Source organism: Tasmannia lanceolata, unplaced genomic scaffold, assembly GCF_043159265.1.
Source record: "Tasmannia lanceolata isolate RefF3 unplaced genomic scaffold, GAP_Taslan_0.1 ptg000012l, whole genome shotgun sequence".
In the NCBI taxonomy this organism is placed as follows: domain Eukaryota; kingdom Viridiplantae; phylum Streptophyta; class Magnoliopsida; order Canellales; family Winteraceae; genus Tasmannia; species Tasmannia lanceolata.
The window spans coordinates 1138120-1156191 of NW_027518689.1; the positions used below are offsets into that span (position 1 = coordinate 1138120).

At 39.0% G+C, this 18072-nt stretch overlaps 1 protein-coding gene across 1 annotated transcript; it reads left to right on the forward strand.

The window, feature by feature from the left end:
• The first annotated feature begins 1939 nt into the window (after positions 1 to 1939).
• On the forward strand, positions 1940 to 14281 carry LOC143887521 (membrin-11-like). The gene is made up of 4 exons (XM_077391604.1): positions 1940 to 2328; positions 5160 to 5280; positions 11822 to 11971; positions 13689 to 14281. Exons 1-4 carry the CDS (start codon positions 2078 to 2080, stop codon positions 13848 to 13850), a joined length of 684 nt encoding a protein of 227 aa, XP_077247719.1. The 5' UTR covers positions 1940 to 2077; the 3' UTR covers positions 13851 to 14281.
• The last annotated feature ends 3791 nt before the right edge of the window (positions 14282 to 18072 follow it).

Sequence of the window (18072 nt, forward strand, 5' to 3'; positions counted from 1 at the left end):
CCAAACCAACTGGGTTCGGGTTGAGCCCGACCCAAGTTGCACCCCTAATTTCTATGCACTGGCTAGAAAAAATTTATTTATTGGGGCTATCCTATGTCATTGTTCCACATGGAACCCTATTTCTATACTCTGGCTAGAGCCCCACTACTATGCCTCTTGCACATTCGGTTTTGCTAGTTTTATAATATAAAAATTGTGGACGATGAAGGAAAATCTGACAGTTTACATGTTTGTGGAAGGATAAAATATTGTTCCGGATCATTTGAATGTGGCAAAACTCTTGTTTGGAGCAAATCACTTCTGAAAGCTGTATTTAGCAAACTGACTCTGTGTTGGGATTTTGGACCTATTACCAAACTGACTGTGTGTTGTACCTCTGGTAGCACTTGTGTTGCCCTTCATACATTGTGTTGTCCTCTCTCTCTCTCTCTCTCTCTCTCTCTCTCTCTCTCTCTCTCTCTCTCTCACGTGTGTGTGTTCGCGTCGCCATTGAACTAAACCACGCACCATTGAAGTACTGGTACCAAACATGAGTTACCTTGCGAGTTGTGAGGTAACTCATGTTTTTGCCTTGTGTACATGATCAAATCCATTGATCAGAATGCCACCTATAAGTCTTACTCAATGCCATAGTGAACAGCTTGATTGGATGATCTTAGGCCTTTAATCTATAAAGCCTTGTTTAGGATTTCACCGGGAAAGGACTAATAATCTTTTTCTTTTTTAGCATTTAATGCTCTTCCTAATTTACCTTTGTGTGATCAGATCCATTTGACCCAGTGGCAAACATAGGCTGGCTAAATGTTTTCTAGAATACCTAGATCAGATGATCTTAGCCTTGATCCATCATGTATCATTTAGGTCCTAATTGTTTTTAATTTTGAGCATGCTTAAATGTGAATTTGAGTTCAATAATTAGTTTTGGATCCACAACCGGTTCTCAAAATCCAAAACAAAAATGAATTAAATGTAAATTTGAGTCCAATAATCAGTTTCACAATCGGTTTTCAAAATCCAAAACATACTGGGTGGAACCAAGACTGTCAACACAAATTTTGTGAATTTCAATACCACAAAATTCAGGACAGATTACAAAGAAATTTACAATTATAAGAAAAGCAGTACAACTTTCTGTAATCGGGTGTAAGGGTTTTATGTCCGACCATGTCCATGTGGGTCAACTCATATATAGCTCTACAAGATCAACTATCTTGATCTCACGTACGTGTTCCCTTACATGACCCAAAATCCACCTTTTATGTTTAGATTGCCGGAATTAGGAATTGGAATCAAATTTATATTCCGTTCCAGATCCAATTCTCCCTTAAATGGAATGAGGAATTTTTTTTTATTTTAAATCAAATAAAAATTCCACTGTAGTCCGGGTGGAATCAGAATACCTACCACTACCACCTCTTGAGGCAGGGAACAAATTCTGCCATTTCGCCTCTCTAATTTCGGCCCGGTGTCAATTCCATCTCCTTTGGGAAATGATATATTCGCCCTTTTTCTTCCTCGGGTCATACCTTGTAAAAGGCCTAGTCACAAATACACTAGAGTGGGCTGGACCAGGGAAGAAAGAAAATAGAGCAAATACATCACTTCCCCTTGATTCCATTCCTTTTTTAACCAAAAATTGGAATCAGGCGGAATCAGAATCAGATCCCGATTCAAGCGCCAAATTCCGGCAATCCAAACTCGAAACACTCATTTTTAATACGTTGAAGTTACCAAATTACCCCTACTTATGGGCAATGATATTTTTCACCCCCCCTTCAGTCCGTATTCGCCCCCCTTATAACGTGATTTCATTGACGCCAAAAAGCGTTTAAGTTGCCCACTTTTAACCTTATAAGTGGGGCGCATGCGTACTGCAAGGGTGTGAAAATATTATTGCCCCAACTTTATTATCCAGGAAGGAGTCTCTCACCGTCTCTCAATCGTCCGCGTTGTTGGACCGTAAAAAGAAAACAACGAGGGGAAGCGAGAAAGAGAAAGAAAAAACTCTCTCTCTCTCTCTCTCTCTCTCTCTGAGATCCAGAAAGGGATTTCTAGGGTTTCTTCTTGTGCTAGGGCAATGGATGGAGTAGGAGGAGGAGGAACGCTATCTGAGATCCATCACAGCGCGAAGAGATTACTCCTTCGAACACGAGACGGATTGGAGAGATTGGAACGTCTTGAATGTTCTTCCTCAAATAATGTCGTTGATTCTTCTGAACTCGCTTTTTCTGTAAAGAGAGACATCTCTCAGATCCAATCTCTCTGTGTCGAGATGGATCGTTTATGGCGCTCTGTTGCCTCCAAAGGCCAAAGAGATCTCTGGAAAAGGTAAAAGCAAAACAAACAAAAAAACTCAAAAAAATTGAAAGAGATAAGAATCAGAAAAGCTTTCCGTTATGATGTTTTTGTTTGTGGATCGTTTTTGTAACTAGGTTTTGCGGTATAAATCTTGATTCGGAAATGAATACTTGTGTGAGGCCAAAGAGAAAAGGTAGAAAAAAACAAAAAACATTCTAAAAAATGGAAGAAATAAGAAACAGAAAAGCTTTCCGTTATGATGTTTTTGCTTTCTTACCATAGATCTGTCATGTTTTTGTTTGTGGATCGTTTCCTTTGTCCTTTGTTTGCGGATCTTTTTTATAACTAGGTTTTTTCGGTATAATTTTCATTCGAAAATGATGAATACATGTGTAAGGCCAAAGAGATCTCTGGAAAAGGTGAAAAAAACATTAAAAATGACAGAAAAAAGAATCAGAAAGCTTTCCGCAAGGTTTTTTGCTTTCTTGCAATAGATCCGTGATGTTTTTGTTCACGGATCGTTTTCTTAGTGCTTTGTTCGTGGATTATTTTTATAACTAGGTTTTTGCAGTATAATCTTCATTCAAAATTTAATACATGTGTAAGGCCAAAGAGATCTCGGGAAAAGTTAGAAAAAACATTCAAAAAATTGAAAGCAATGAGAAACAGAAAAGCTTTCCTCAAGGTCTTTTGCTTTCTTACGATAGATCCGTGATGTTTTTGTTCGTGAATTGTTTTTTTTTTTTGTCCAATTGTAGAATTAGGTTAGGAATTAAGCCTTTTGCTTTCTTTAATTTTATAACTAGGTTTTGCGGTATAATTTTGATTCGGAAATGATATTATTTGATGGTTTTATGTAGAATATTGTAATTTGATTGGGGATTTAGGCCTTGTGTTTATTTTGTCTGGATAATTAGGGTTTTTCAAATCATTATGGCAGAATGTTATTATATGATGAAGGATTTGCTCGTAGAGTAATTTGCTTCGGCGTTTTTATCTTTGCTCTATCTTGATGAGTTGGCTTTCAATAATCTTCACTTGGAAAAGACCTTCTATGAATTTTCTTTAGAGGCGCAATTTGGTTGGGATTCATTCCATTCTGTTTAATTGTGCTTCATAGTGTTTTGAATTGAAATGTATGAGGAAATGACAATATCTTGTGTTTTTTTTTTCCTGTTGCAATCATGAGCATTTTCATCTTTTATTTTTTAATATAATTAATGTCATGTAATCCTTGAGAATTCTGCTGATTTTGGTTGATCTTCGCATTTTTGTCTTGACATTTAGGGTTCCAGTAAGTTTTCTCTGATAACAGCGTTAACTGGACATTCTCATTTGCTTGTGTACGGTTTTAGTTAATTTCATTCATTGACTTGACTTCTGCTTGTGGATGATTTTAGTTAATTCCATTCATTGACTTAAGCTTTGTTTAAGCTTTCAATACAGTCTTCATGCCTTTCTGTTTCCTGTAACTTCTGATTTGTGGGTTTCATGAAAATCTTTATGAAATGGAAACTTAATAGTCTTGGTGAATCTGTAATTTAGGTCAAAATTAAGGTTTTTGCTAGTGTATGTATTCTGTTGTTAGTTGATTCTGCCAGCAATTTGAGCTTGCACTGATGAGTTCGAGGTTGTTGAACTATGTTCAATATATAGCCATTTAAACATTTATTCAGGTTTTACGGATTGTGCATGTGATTATAATTGTTGGATATCATTTTAAAACTGATGTAATCTCTTTTAGAAAATGAGTAAATTAAATTGGTTCATTTATTTTCTGTTTTTACGGATTGTTAGGAGATTATGAACATTCTACTCTATTTCTCTTAAGAGAAACACACATTTGAGGATGAGACTAATTTAGGAATAGCCTGGAGGCATTGTCTCTTTTAAAGATAGGGGCCCTGCATTCCATTAGAGGATAAAGGTTGTTCAATAGGTCTAAAGTCCAAACACTTAATTAACTTGGGTGGTCTTTAATTTGGAGGGCCATTCAATTAGTTACGGACACACGTGGCGCTCTGCAAACATTGAGGCAGGCCAGTTGGCTAGTACAGTAGCAGACAGACAAGGATTGAAGATTTCTATTCTCTCCCCCTTTAGTATGCCTTATTGTCTTTAATTTTACTTTTCTGTTTTCTAGTGCTTGACCACCTCGGTCCCCGGGCTTCGCCCATTTTTCTATTTTAATTCGTTATTTTTCAAGAAAAGAGGAGTACAGTACATGAAGATTGACTCATACTAACAACGAAAGCCAATGCTTACAACTCATACTATACCTGGAACTCGAAATGCCCATCTCAGTTGAGCCACAACTGGTCAAGTTAGTCATAAACTACCAATCTCTTTTGACATTAGTACTCACTAACTATCCAAGCATAGGATTTTCAGTCGAGTTTTGTGACAAACAATGAGTATTTTCAACATTGGTAGATATAATCAATTGGCCTTCTCTTGAACATGAATTACTACCTCTGATATACGAATAAGCTTGTTTCTTCATTTGTGATCTATCTTGCATATATTGTACATCTTGGGCCCGTTACTAAGCTCCCAATGTAAGAGGGATATTAGCATCACGTGTTTTCACTGTGATAATTCTTGTAGCATTGCACACACACATTCACTGCCTTTAATTTTGTCTTTTTGCCCAAAAAAAGTTTACCTTGTTAACTCATCGCCAATCTCTGGAAATTTATTAGTTCTGTTGTTTGAAGAAATTTCCGCTCTGCAACTATTTTTTGCCCTTCTTTCTATTTCTGTGTTCATATATTTCAAAAGGTTGATAAAATTAGTTGATTGCTGGCTGTACTTTGAGGGCATAATCTAATGCCGTCTTTTATCACCGATTCTTTGTACAGAAAAGTGGAACTAATATCAGAAGAAGTTGACTCATTGAAAGAAAGCCTGGATAAACATTTATTACGCAGTCAAAAACGGATGTTGGAGGCTAAAGAGAGGGCAGAACTACTTCAAAAAGCTGTATGCTGTCGTCTCTTATATTTATTAAATGGTTTTCTTTACTATTTTTTTGAATGGTTCCTAAATGGTTTTCTTTATTACTAATGGAAACTCTTAAAGCTAGTGCTGCCACTCCATTATTTGTGTTATATTTGGGTTGTTAGCATTTTGTTGTTCATAAACCTAGACCAAGCATTAGGAACCCATTATGACCGCTGTCTCAGCTAGGGGTGCAACTCGGGTCGGATTGAGGCCAACCCAACCCGACCAACCATTTGCTCAACCCAAACCCGAACCGACCTGAGTTCCAACCCGACGAGGTTCAATCCGACCCGAGGAACCCTTTTTGCCAACCCGAACCCGACCCGACCCAACCCAAGATTTTAAGCTTAAAAAGTCAAAAAAATTATTAAAAATGTCAAGTTGACTCGGGTCGGGTTGCCCTAGCCCTCAACCCGACCCCGACCCCGACCCGAACTCAACCCAGGTTGAGAAAACTCGACCCGACCCGACCTCAACCCAACCCGACTTTTTTTCCGGGTTGAACCCGCCCAAGTTGCACCCCTTAGTCTCAGCCCAACCAAAAATTGAGTATAGTAAGGCTTCACTATTTGTTGGGATTCTCCTTTTATAAACAAATGAAAATTAGAAAAATGAGAAAAGATTAAACAAACATAAAACCTTGTATTAGAACAGAAAAACATGAACATGAAAGAAAAACAACAATATGTGCATAGTTACACTTACAAGGAAAAAAAAAACTAAAAAACAAAACACCAAAAGTACATTAAAACAAAAAAAATCACTAGCCTGCAAGACCCAAATCAAAGGCCAAATACATAATAAATAATTAGTCGCAAGCCTCAGCACTTTCATGCTGTAAAGAAAGAAAAATAAATAAAATTATAGAAAAAAATCACTAGCCTTAGCCTGTAAAACCCAAATCAACGACCAAATACATAATAAATAATTGTGAAGTTGCAAGCCATCATGTGGGCTTCCTTAGGCCATGGAGGCTTGCTAGCAATCATCACAGAAGTAATAGAAATCATGACAATATTGATGCTTTGCTTCAGCATATTCATTGTGCATCTAATGACATCGCTAACAATCTTGCAACCAAGGGAATTTCTAGAGTTTTTGCTTTGTATAGGGCATGCATTTTCCTTTAGGGCACGTTTGGCTACCCTGAATTTTTTTTCCTTGAATATTATCTTATCCAGAGGTGATGGAGGGTGGGAGAGGGATAGATAAGAGAGGGGCTTATTGACAAGAGGGTAAGAAAAGCCTGAAGAACTCCATTAAAAATATGATCGACTTTTTCCTAGTTTTTTAGCGACTTTTCACCCTCTACTCAATCATGTATTCATGTCTTCCTAAGTCTCTCCTTGTCCCACCCTCCCTACTCCTCTCTCATCACTTGGAGAAACTAATTTATCATGAAAAAACTTCATGGCTGCCAGACATGGCCTTAGTTCTCTTTTTTATTATTTCCTGTTTTACTGCTTTTTTGACTCATATAACCCTTCTATTGTTCTTTTCTTCTTCATTTTCTCTCTTTAATGACGCACTTGATGTTGAATTGCAAAAAAAAACTGACGACCCAGGGTTCAATAATTAGTTTTTACCAGAAACTATGCTTGATGTAAAGATGAAGCAATCTAAGATTCGATGGTATAATTTTTTATTGTCTTGCACCTTCTGAAAAGAACTTTCCTAAAGAAGAGACATAAAAACAATTTTTAAGATGAGCTAGGATAGGGCCTTGGGACTGCACTGTTTAGTGTTTTTCCAAGTTTGATGTGATGCCGTTAAGGACAATGTTTGACAAAAGATGAGGCAAATACATTCATGTCTTTAGTTCCTAAATCCCAAGAAGGATAGGTGGGAGTTGAAATTAGAAAGATAAGCTTGATTAGTTACTTGTATAAAACAATGTTAGCTAAGGTTCTTTCTATGAGGTTGAGGAAATCATTATGTCATTGGTAGACAGCCCCCTGATGGGACGGCTGTGGCTCATGAAGTCATGAGTGCATAAACTACAAACATAAAGTGTAATTTGGGAATTTTGGGTTAGAGGTGGACGAGGCTTACAAATATCTTGACTATACATTTCTAGATTATCTCCCTAAAAGAATGTGCTTTATTGGGAGGCAGAAAAGATGGGTAAAGGAAATGGTCGTTTGCGTCATTCTCAATCCTTATGAACAGCTCACCTAAAGGCTTTTCAAACCCTCAAGATGTTAGTGATGAATACCTGATACTCCCCTTTCTATTAACATTGGTGACATTTTTTTGGAAGCAATGTCAATTTTATTAATAGAAAAATAAGGAAAGGTTACCTTAGAGTAGAGCTTGCCCTATATATAATAGTATAATACATTAGAACCACCCCTTGTTTTACAATTGGTCTGTCGTGTCATTTGTCTCTCTAGGTCAGGGACATGAATTCAAGTTGATCCCATTTCTATGACCCCCTCAATGATCTCAATAATGCCGTTTCCATAGCACCAAGGACTGTTGCCCTCCAATGACATTTGTAGAGTCCCCTTGCACCCAAATATTTTTTTTGTAAGTTTCTTTTCAAATAGTCAGAGGGCGAGCCTTGGCGCAATGGTAAGGTTGCTCCATTGTGACGTGGTGGTCACGGTTTCGAGTCACGGAAACAGCCTCCATGCAAAGCAGGGGTAAGGCTACGTACATCTAGCCCTCCCCAGACCCCGCAATGGCAGGAGCCTCGTGCACTGCGCCCCCTCCCCCCCCCCCCCCCCCTCCCCCCCCAGGGGTGGCAACGGGGCGGGGGCGGATGTTGCACTCTCCGCATCCTCGCCCCATCCCCGCTTCGAGGATGGCGGGGAATCCCCGCCCCCACACTACGGGGAAAAATTCCCCACCCCTTTCCCGCCTTTCTATAATAAAAATTTCTACGTTTTTTAATCTAATTAAACACTTCGTAAATAAGAATCCAAATTTCTAAACAAAATTATAACAATTTATGGAAAGACAGTCACTTATAGCGATATTTATGTAATTTTATAGATGAGGATTGCGGGGTGGGGCGAGTCCAGAGGTATCCCCGCTCCGTGGAATTTTTCCAATCCCCGCACGCGCCCCCGCTTAAATCGGGGAATCCCCCGCCCCGTGCGAGGCGGGGCGGATCCCCGTTTCCGCGGGTTTAATTGCCAGCCCTACCCCCCGCCCCCCTTTTTTTTTTCTTTTCAAATAGTCGGGTAGCCATGTGAAGCTCCCTTTTCTTCCCTACATTTAAGTCTTCAAAACCAATTGGCCTATAATAGGAAAGCAGCACCTCACCTCAGTCATCCCTGCATACTTCACTAATGCCCATTGGCCCGGATTCCCTAATGAACAGCTATCAAAATTCTGTTTTATCGCTTCAGATGGGAGAGTGGCTTTCATCTTGTTGCTTTCTTTTCCTTAAACCGTCTTCTCCTATGATTTCCTTCCAACGTCTAAAGAAGTCATCGGTCCTTGTGCCCCAAAACTCATCTCTAAAGGGAGTGCAATCCACAGTGAGTATTTTAATCCTTTGAATGAGCTTCTGAAATGGATCCTCCTTGTTGTAAAAAAAAAATGTCAGTTCTTTCAGTCCGAAAAAAACCAAATTACTACAAGGCATACCATATGCCACAACACCTTGCCCTTGTCCCCTAGGTGACAGCAATTCCAGCCATCAAGAAGATTCCTTAGGGACGAAGGAAATGTCTACATAATATCAAACCATCTAAGCAATGGCATTCCAAACTCTTCTAGCCAACGATCAATGAATAAGTTTGTGGTCAATCTTTTCTTCTGCTCCCTTGCAAGAATGCACCAGTTGGAAAGCTGAAATTTCCTTCTTTTTAGATGGTCAAGCAAGTTGATTTTGCCTAATACCACCGTCCAACAAAAAAATTGGACCCTTGAAGGGATCAGTGCCTTCCAAATCCATCTCCAATTCCAATTGGGTGAGTCTTTACAAAGGGACATCTTAAAGAAACTCCTAACCAAGAATACACATTGAGCGTTCGTTGCCCAAATTCTTATGTATACTTCAACCTATGAAACAAAAAAAATGCTCCAATCTCCATGGTAGATTGATCTATTGAACTTTGGATGGACTACAAATTCCCATAAACATCCATCTGAAATAAACACACATTGTTGAACTTTACAGAGATGGAGAAGCCTATCATTACCACTTTCCTTTTGCAAACTGTTTTCTTCCCATAGCACCACGTTACCTCTAGATGAACCAACTGATGGTACAAACTCCCACCCACAACTTCTTCCCACAACAAATAATCATTGTATCCATCACCACTTCCCGCTTTGATTCCTGGATTACCACCATGCTAGGCTACCTTGAGATGATAATCTCTCGAAGAGCACACATGTTCTCTTTCGATCCTATACCCGTTGCATTCCACAATAGGATCATCATCATCATAAACTGTAAGAACACCCCCTCAGCCCCTACGTTCGCAAGTCTCCCCTTTGTCCTTTTAGTTGATGGAATAGGACAAACCTTTGAGTTCGCTGTGCACGGTCTTCTTCGCTTAGCTGTTTCTCACTGATTTTTCCATATTTTCTTCTCTCCCTGGATTTGAAATCAAACAATAATGTTGCTATTGCGTTTACTGCTCCAATCGTTGATGAACTGAGAGCTTCTCCAACTTCCATCACTGTATTTTTTCCCCTGGATTTACAGAATATAAGATGATTCTTCGTTGGGATATTGTTCGATGAGCTATTATTAGTTTTTGTTAAGACAATTTTGCGCACATGATCTTGGATTCCCTTATGGCCTTTCTCCGTATATGCTTTCTTCTTCAGGGATTGATTGCAGTGGAACTAGATGGAAAATCTCCTTCATTGTCATATGGATGTCTTCCCCTCTTGGTGTCAAGGAGTCCTAACTGGGTGTAGCCATTGTGTCCTCCGTGTTCATTTCCAAGAGAGACTAGCTCTCTTTTCTAGATGATTTGGGATCGTAGTCTTCATCATCCTATTCTTCCTCATCATCGAAGAGATTTTCTCATCGTCTCTGTGACTCTAACAGGTCGGGTGTTTGTTCCCATCCCTTCTTCCATCATTGAAAGGATTGAGTCATAGTGTTGTTCCACCTCTGTAGAGCTGGCGGATCCACTCAGGGCCAATTAAAAAACAATTCTACTCTGGCTTAGGTTCCGAACTCGATGCATAGGTCACCATTGAGTTATCTTGACCCGTTGTGACAATTCACCTTCCTCTAGTTTTATTCACATCATTTCCAGCATATAGTCGTCCCCACTTGGATATTTGTTCTTGGGTTTCTTGGTAGTTGTCCCATCAAGCCTCTACAACCTACTTATATTTTCGCATTCCGCAGGAAAAGACGCTGCTCTTCCTCATGTAACCTTTGAGTAGCCCCCCCCCCCCGCACGTGGCGACGTGTGTGATGGACCACATTTGAGTCATGTCCTAATCCTACGATGACCATGACCTGTGGGTGATGGAACTTGCCACTATGTGTGGGGAATCTCCGGACCGAATGGTAGGGAGACTACAGAGGGACATATCTTTGTCAAAATGAAGGTTGCTTACTTAGTTTAGTGGAAGCAGCTCTCTCTAATTTGCTAGTAGATTTCATGCCCTGTTTTCATTGTTTGATTAGTCTGATTGGTCATTTAGAACAGTCACAGACAAACTTGTTAAGAAACGATAAAGAGGACAACAAAAAGTATTATTTGGTTTGCTACAGAGTGATCCCATTGCTGTTGTTCCTCATTTACTCTGATCCATTGGGTGTTAAGGATTCTACTACCAAGGTAGAGATGTTAGTTTTACAAACTGGAATTGAAGCTTCTTTCTTCTCGGTGTCATGGTTCATTCTTATTTGAAGGTGACTACTTAAACATTATAAGATGGATTGGTAGAGTGATTCTTATCCACAATGACTCCCATGTGTTTTTAGTTCTTTGGATGCCAATTGGCAGCATGTGCATGATGCTGCAGATTCGCCTTATAGTCATTATCCAATGAGGGATGAGGATATCAGAGCTCCATGGGCCATCTCTTTTGTTGATTGTCGAAGTCACTTACCTTCCTTGGCTTGCTCTCTTCATGACTATCCGAGTCATGCTTTATTCTCTTTTTCTTTCTTTTTTTATACGTTATTGCTGTGTCGTTGAAAAAACACAAATCTCTATATTTATGAAAAAAGAAGAAAAATACAAGGCGTAGGTTATCTTTTCCAGTTGGGCCTAAGATGCAAAACCACTATTTTATCAACTTGAATAGCACAAAACAGTACAAAAATAGTGCTTGGTTGCTTGTTCTAGAAGTCATATGTATCTCATCAGTGCATCCATGGCACTGTCTAATACACCTCGCTCTCTGAGTGACTTAACTGATTCCTACTGATTTCCACCAAATCCTATGTTAACTTGGTTTCATCCTAAGGCATACAGTACTTTGGTAACCATTGATTTCAATGATTTATGAGTAACTATCCATTATAAACTAATAAACTATTATGCCTATGTGTTTACCCTATTGTTCAATGTGTACTTTTATGCTGCAGAATGGGGACTCTGCTCATGTTTTGAGAATCTTTGATGAGGAAGCGCAAGCAATGCAGTCAGCTCGTACTTCACACTTAATGCTTGATGAAGCTTATGGTACTGGCGTGGCCATCCTTACCAAAATGGCTGAACAAAGGGATCGCTTGAAGGTAACTGCAACTCCTTTTTTTTTTTTTTGAAAGTTGACAAAGCAGAAACAAGAAAGCCATAGGGACAATAAGGTCCCATACAGTACTTACAGCAGAACCCTCAAAACAGAAACCCACGCAAAAAAACCATCCACCCTCCTAGCCTTTAATTCACTTCCCTCACATCCTCAAGTCCTGAGAATTAACAATCTCGACACCCTCCCTTTCGACTCTGTTTGGCAACTATCAGCGTGTTCATTTGCTGATCTCTTCATACGATCGAAGGCCGGTCCAATTTTCAGAACTACATCTCTAGTTTCTGAGATGATGTCTACTAACTTCCATGGTCCACTTGCTTTGTTGCTGGCCCATGCTATAACATTTGCGTAATCACATTGTATTATTAAGGGGACAGTCATAAACTTTTTGTACCATCTTAAACCCTACAAAAAATCTCTTGTTTCTCCCTGTCACACACTCCGAATGGACTCTAAAAGAATAGGAGCACTCATCTCCTAGAGTGACGGATGATGCCTCCAATGCCCGCACTCCTAGGATTGTATTTTTAGCTTCCATCAAAAGTGAGTTTCACCCATCTGATTGGAGGGGTGGGGCACCACGTTGGCAAAGCTTTAAACTCCATTTCTTTTCAACCATTATCGTTCTCCAATTTCTAAGGATTTCTCCTATACTATAACTAGAAGTAAACATGTCATTTCTTCCCCAAGAATTGATATTGATTTTGATATCTATCAATATTCTTGCCCATTATCTCTTTTGATCATTGAATATTGGATTGTTCCTCTCTTTCCATATGTACCAAATCAATGCAAAGGGTCCTAACCTCCATTGCGCCTGACCCGCTTCACCAAATGGCCCACCGCTCCAATGCACCATGATGTTCTTGATAGTTCTATGGAGTACCCAAGAAAGACCGAAACATTTGATAGTAGATTTCCAGTCGACGAGAAGAATCTTGATTTCATTCAAAATCTTTAGTGCTATAAACTATTTTTGTTTTCCTATAATAACAATTAAACCACCAAAACTTGATGCATGAGCCATGTCTACCTGCAATTGATGTGATATATATTGGCAGTCATTGGACGACCTACGATTGGATGACCCTTTGGCCTAAACGTTGCACCAATCGGTGAACTCTTGAGCCTACAGACAGTTAAGAATCCATTAGTGTGTTTTTCGGGCTACTGCCCATGCATGTGATGGCCCTTCAATTGGACAAGTTGGATCAATGGGCATGGCCAATGATTTGATGGTAACAAAGGTTAAATTCTGAGCAGTTTATGATTCACAGGATCATAGCTCCAATTGGTATTGCCAGCCACTTGTTTTGGTATCGTTTGTGTGAGTCAATGGAAAAGATCCTTCTTAAAGGGATGGATGGATAGATACCAAAACAAGTGGCTGGGGAATATCAGCTACATTTATTTTACAATCCTCTTATTCAAGACTTTTCTGTTCTTTCATATTTTTTGTCTGTGAAAGAAGTAACAAAATACACCTAAGATATCTGTCGATTAGGGACTTTGGTAATTGTGATTTGCCTGCTTCGATTGATGCTGATGACAGGACAAAGTACATTGTGTCCATAGTTGCAGAATTCCCTGAATAGTTGAATTTTTTTTTGGAAAACCCAATTTTTTATGCCATTTTTAAGTCACTTTATAGCTCTCTCTGTCATTCTTCTTTTGTTTCTTATAGCTGTGTTTTGATGCAGAGAGCACAACGAAAAGCACTAGACATACTGAACACTGTAGGGCTTGCCAACTCGGTGTTGAAGCTCGTTGAGAGGAGACATCGCGTCGACAAGTGGGTTGCATATACGGGCATGTTAGTGACAGTTGTTGTTGTTTACGTTTTTTGGAGGTGGACTCATTGATCAACCGCCGTCAAGTAAGGTATACAAATCTCAAATGAATTTTTGGTCTTACTAGTTTCATGACATTGGGAGTTTGAGATATGGGTAACAAATGAAGGATCCAACCGAAACCGAATGTAAGCAGTGAACATATGTGTCAAGACTTTGTGAAATTAAAGTGTATACGTTTGAATCCAAAACAGAGGGGGCGAGCCTTGGCGCAACGGTAAGGTCGCTCCATTGTGAACTGGTGGTCACAGCTTCTAGTGGTAATAGTACATAGATTACTAGTTAGGTATTTTCTGAATGGAGCCTAGATTATGACGCCGCTTTGCAGACAAAGACCGAGTTTCTATGGGATCAGTTCAAATGAACTTGGATCGAGCCAGATTCATTCTCAATCGAACTCTCTTCTTCTTCATCTTTAGTGGAATGGTACCCTACTTGCTATTTATGGAGACCTATAGCTTTTTGTCCTGCTACAGTCTTGGAATCCGGAATCTTGTATGTTTTTCAAATAAATTAGCCTGCCTTATTAAGAAAGTCTGAAGTATGATGTTTTGGATGGACAAACAACTGAACGAGGGGACCACGGCAAAGAAAAGCCATTCCCTTCCATCGTCACAGGGCGCAGGTCGAGTGCAGGAAAGGTTCATTCATCAGTAGTTATAACTTATAAGTAATAGTAGCTAATTCAAAGTCTGAAAGGGATCTTCCCTAATTTATGATTGTTAAAGTGTAAAAGATTTAATAACACCTTCTCCATTGGCTTAAGCTTTTGAGGTAATTGGTAGTTTTACATGGTATCATAGCCAAAGGACTTGTCTGTTGAGTTCAAACCTCCTTGATAGTAAAAAACCACATGCAATAGTCAAACCCAAAAGAGGGTCAAATGTGTCCCGTCACGTGTGGGTCAACCCTAAAAAAGAGGGGCCACACATTAGGGGGAGTGTTAAAGAATAAAAGATTTAATAACACTTTCTCCAACGGCTTAAGCTTACGGAGTAATTGGTATGTGTGGGATGACCCTAAAAATGTGGGGCCACATGTGAGGGGAGTGTTTAAGTATAAAAGATTTAATTAAGAACACCCTCTCCAACGGCTTAAGCTTTCGGAGTAATTGGTAGTTTTCCTTGAGGATTCCTTATCTGTCACTTTACGCGAGTGGTACACTACTTCATATTTATGGAGACCTGGGGCTTGTCCTTCCACATTCTTGGAATCCGGATTCTAAGTTGATTTCAATTAAGTTGTTCCGCCTTATTAAGAAAGTTTGAAGTATGTTGTTTTGGTTGGATTAGCAACTGAGCACGGGGATCGCGACAAAGAAATGTTATGATTTCAATTAAATTAGTTCGCCTTGATAAAAAATTTGAAATATGCTGTTTTGGTTGGATTAACAGCTGAACGTGGGGATCACAGCAAAAAAATGTTGTTTCCTGCCTTCTCCGCAGACCTAGTGGAGCAAATGTTCATTCATAAGTAGTAATAAGTAATAGTAGCTAATTCAAAGGCTGAAAGGGATATGCCCTAACATGTGATGATTCCTTATTTGTTACCTTACTGGAGCGGTACCCTACTTGCTATTTATGGAGACCCGGAGATTTTTATCCTGCCCTGTGATTTGTGGACACGGATACGGAGTGTCCGACGCGTTAAACCCCTAAAATTTAGAAATATAGACATAGCTAAAATAGAAGTCTATATAATCATAATTTATGGATACGGATTCGTGTGAATTCATGTGTCATGTTTCAACATGGATATGAGTTGTCTAACATGGCAACATCTAAAAATCTAAAAATGGTGACACATACGTACATATAAATTACATATTACTATCATAATTTGTAACAATATAAGTATGGTATTCATTTAATAAACTAATTAATACTAGAATTAATCAAATATGATCTAAAACAAACATGAGATTAATCAATAACAACGCATTCATCAATTATATATCTAAATCTCTTCTGTTTAAAATATACAATGAAGAAGGGAGACCAATATGACAATGTAGGGAGACCAATATGACAATGTATATAGTGTTGGGGGACGGGTTATAACAACCCATATTAGTTAAAGAAGAGCCCATATTAGTTAACGAAGTTTATAATAACAGAAGTAAACACAATATTCAATAATAAAATAGGCTGTCACACTTTTAGTAGTACATAAATTGTCCAAAGGAGCATTGACACGTGTGGGCACGCGTGTCGTGTTGGACATGGCACAACATGTGTCTCAAGTGTAGGCTAAATCATAGGTCCTCACATTTTTGGAAGCGAAATTCTAATATAATTTCAATTAAATTGGTTTGCCTTATTAAGAATGTCTAAAGCTAAGTTATGAATTCTGTTTTGTTTTGGAAGAAATGGCCGCAATGTTTCGTTTCATCCGCGAAACTGGAATGAAACATGCCCAAATTCTGTTCTGTTTGGAATTTTGGTCAATTTCGGCCGAAATAGGGTGTTTTGTCCTGTTTCGGCCGAAGCACCCCCATTTTAGTTCTTTTCTTTTCTTCTCTTCTTCCCTCTTCCTAGTTCTCTTCTCTTCTTCTTTCCTCTTCTTATATTTACATATAAAGTCATTTAAGTAAATGTCCATTCACTTAAGATTTATTTACATATAAATGAGGGAATACTAGATTTATTAAAAATATTTCGAAGCCCCGTTATAAAAAAGACAACTTTCCAGTTCTAGTACAAAATTTAACCTTCTTTGGACATTTCTGCCAGGTCAAAATCTTAACTTCCAAACGATTTTTGGAAGGAGTTTTTTTCCAAGAGGAATGCTAGACCAAAGGACGCCCTTGCAAAAATAGGATGAAAGGGCACCCCCATGGGTTGAAAGTCACCATAGGGCATTTAATGTTCATTGATTTTTGCATGTTATAAATGCACTTTGGGACTTTCCACCCATGGGGGCTTTCCATCCTATTTTTGCAACGGCGAATCAATAAAGAATATATTGCATGCAATAGAAACGCCATCACACAGTCTCCTCTCCTCTCTTTTTTTTTATGAATGTGTTGTTTCTGCTTTGTATTTTATTGTTTGGTTTGGACCACCCCGATTTTGATTATCAATAAAAATTTCTTTATTTAAAAAAATTAAAAAAATGCGAGGGTAGAGTCAAGGGTTTAGATATCTCTTGTAGGGTATGAGAAGAAGCCATAACTGTTGGAAGTCAAAACATCTGTACTCGATTTTCATTAGTACTGTTGAAGATATCTGCTTGCCATCCCTAATTTTTTTTTTTTTTCTTCATAGGATATTAGCTCTCCCAAGTGGCTGCAAAATAGGGAGAATTCATTTTTCCCTATTTCCAGACACTCTCCTCACTCATGCCCTCTCAATTCTCTCCCTCTCCCACGTCCCCCCACCACTTGATAAACTAAACTAGTATTTCGTGGAAAATAGTTTCATGGCAGCCTGCATAATCGGATAAACATCACTAATAATTAGTTCCTCGTTCGCCAAAGTGTTCCATGGCTCTTCTACATTATGGTATTTGAAGCATTAATTTGCCATCAAGGCAAGGGGGGAAAAAATTCTAGTTGCCAAATATGCACTGAACTTTATCCTTCTCCCTCCTCTGCCCCTCACATAGCTGGGCCCATAATTATTCCATGGAATTACTTTTCACGGTTGCCAAACACTGCCTTTGTGATGTAAAAAATCAGCATCTTGAAAACATTTTAGAGAAAGTCTTTTTCATTACGCTTGATGAAACGGTCTACAATCATCTCATGAGAGAGGCCAAGGGCAATATGCCAGGCTTGTGATGGCCTAAAATATTCATGAACATATATGGTTTGGTGATGGAGGCAGGGAAAGCTCAACCCAGCTTTACCTCCGAAAGCACATAGAAATCAAGATGTAGTCAAACAGATGGAATGTAAAAGATCTAAAAATAACAACTATAGTTTTTCCCCAGGCATTTTGGGAGAGAATGAGAAGCCTTGCATAACACGCCCTTTAGTCTCTATTAGAGTTGAGCCTATAGCTTCATGACTGGTGCTCAATGTTTAGTATCCAAATCATAATAATAATAAGGGATTCGCCAAGGACAATTGCACAAGGCATTTTCCAGGTCGGCTGTTGCATGAGAAAGCAGCCTGAGGTGACTGCTCTCTGATGCAACAGCCAGCCCGCCAAATGCCTTCTAGGATGGTCCGTAGCGAATCTCTAATAAGTTCAACTGATTTGCTAGGCAATTTCGTGGAAAGCCATTTCGC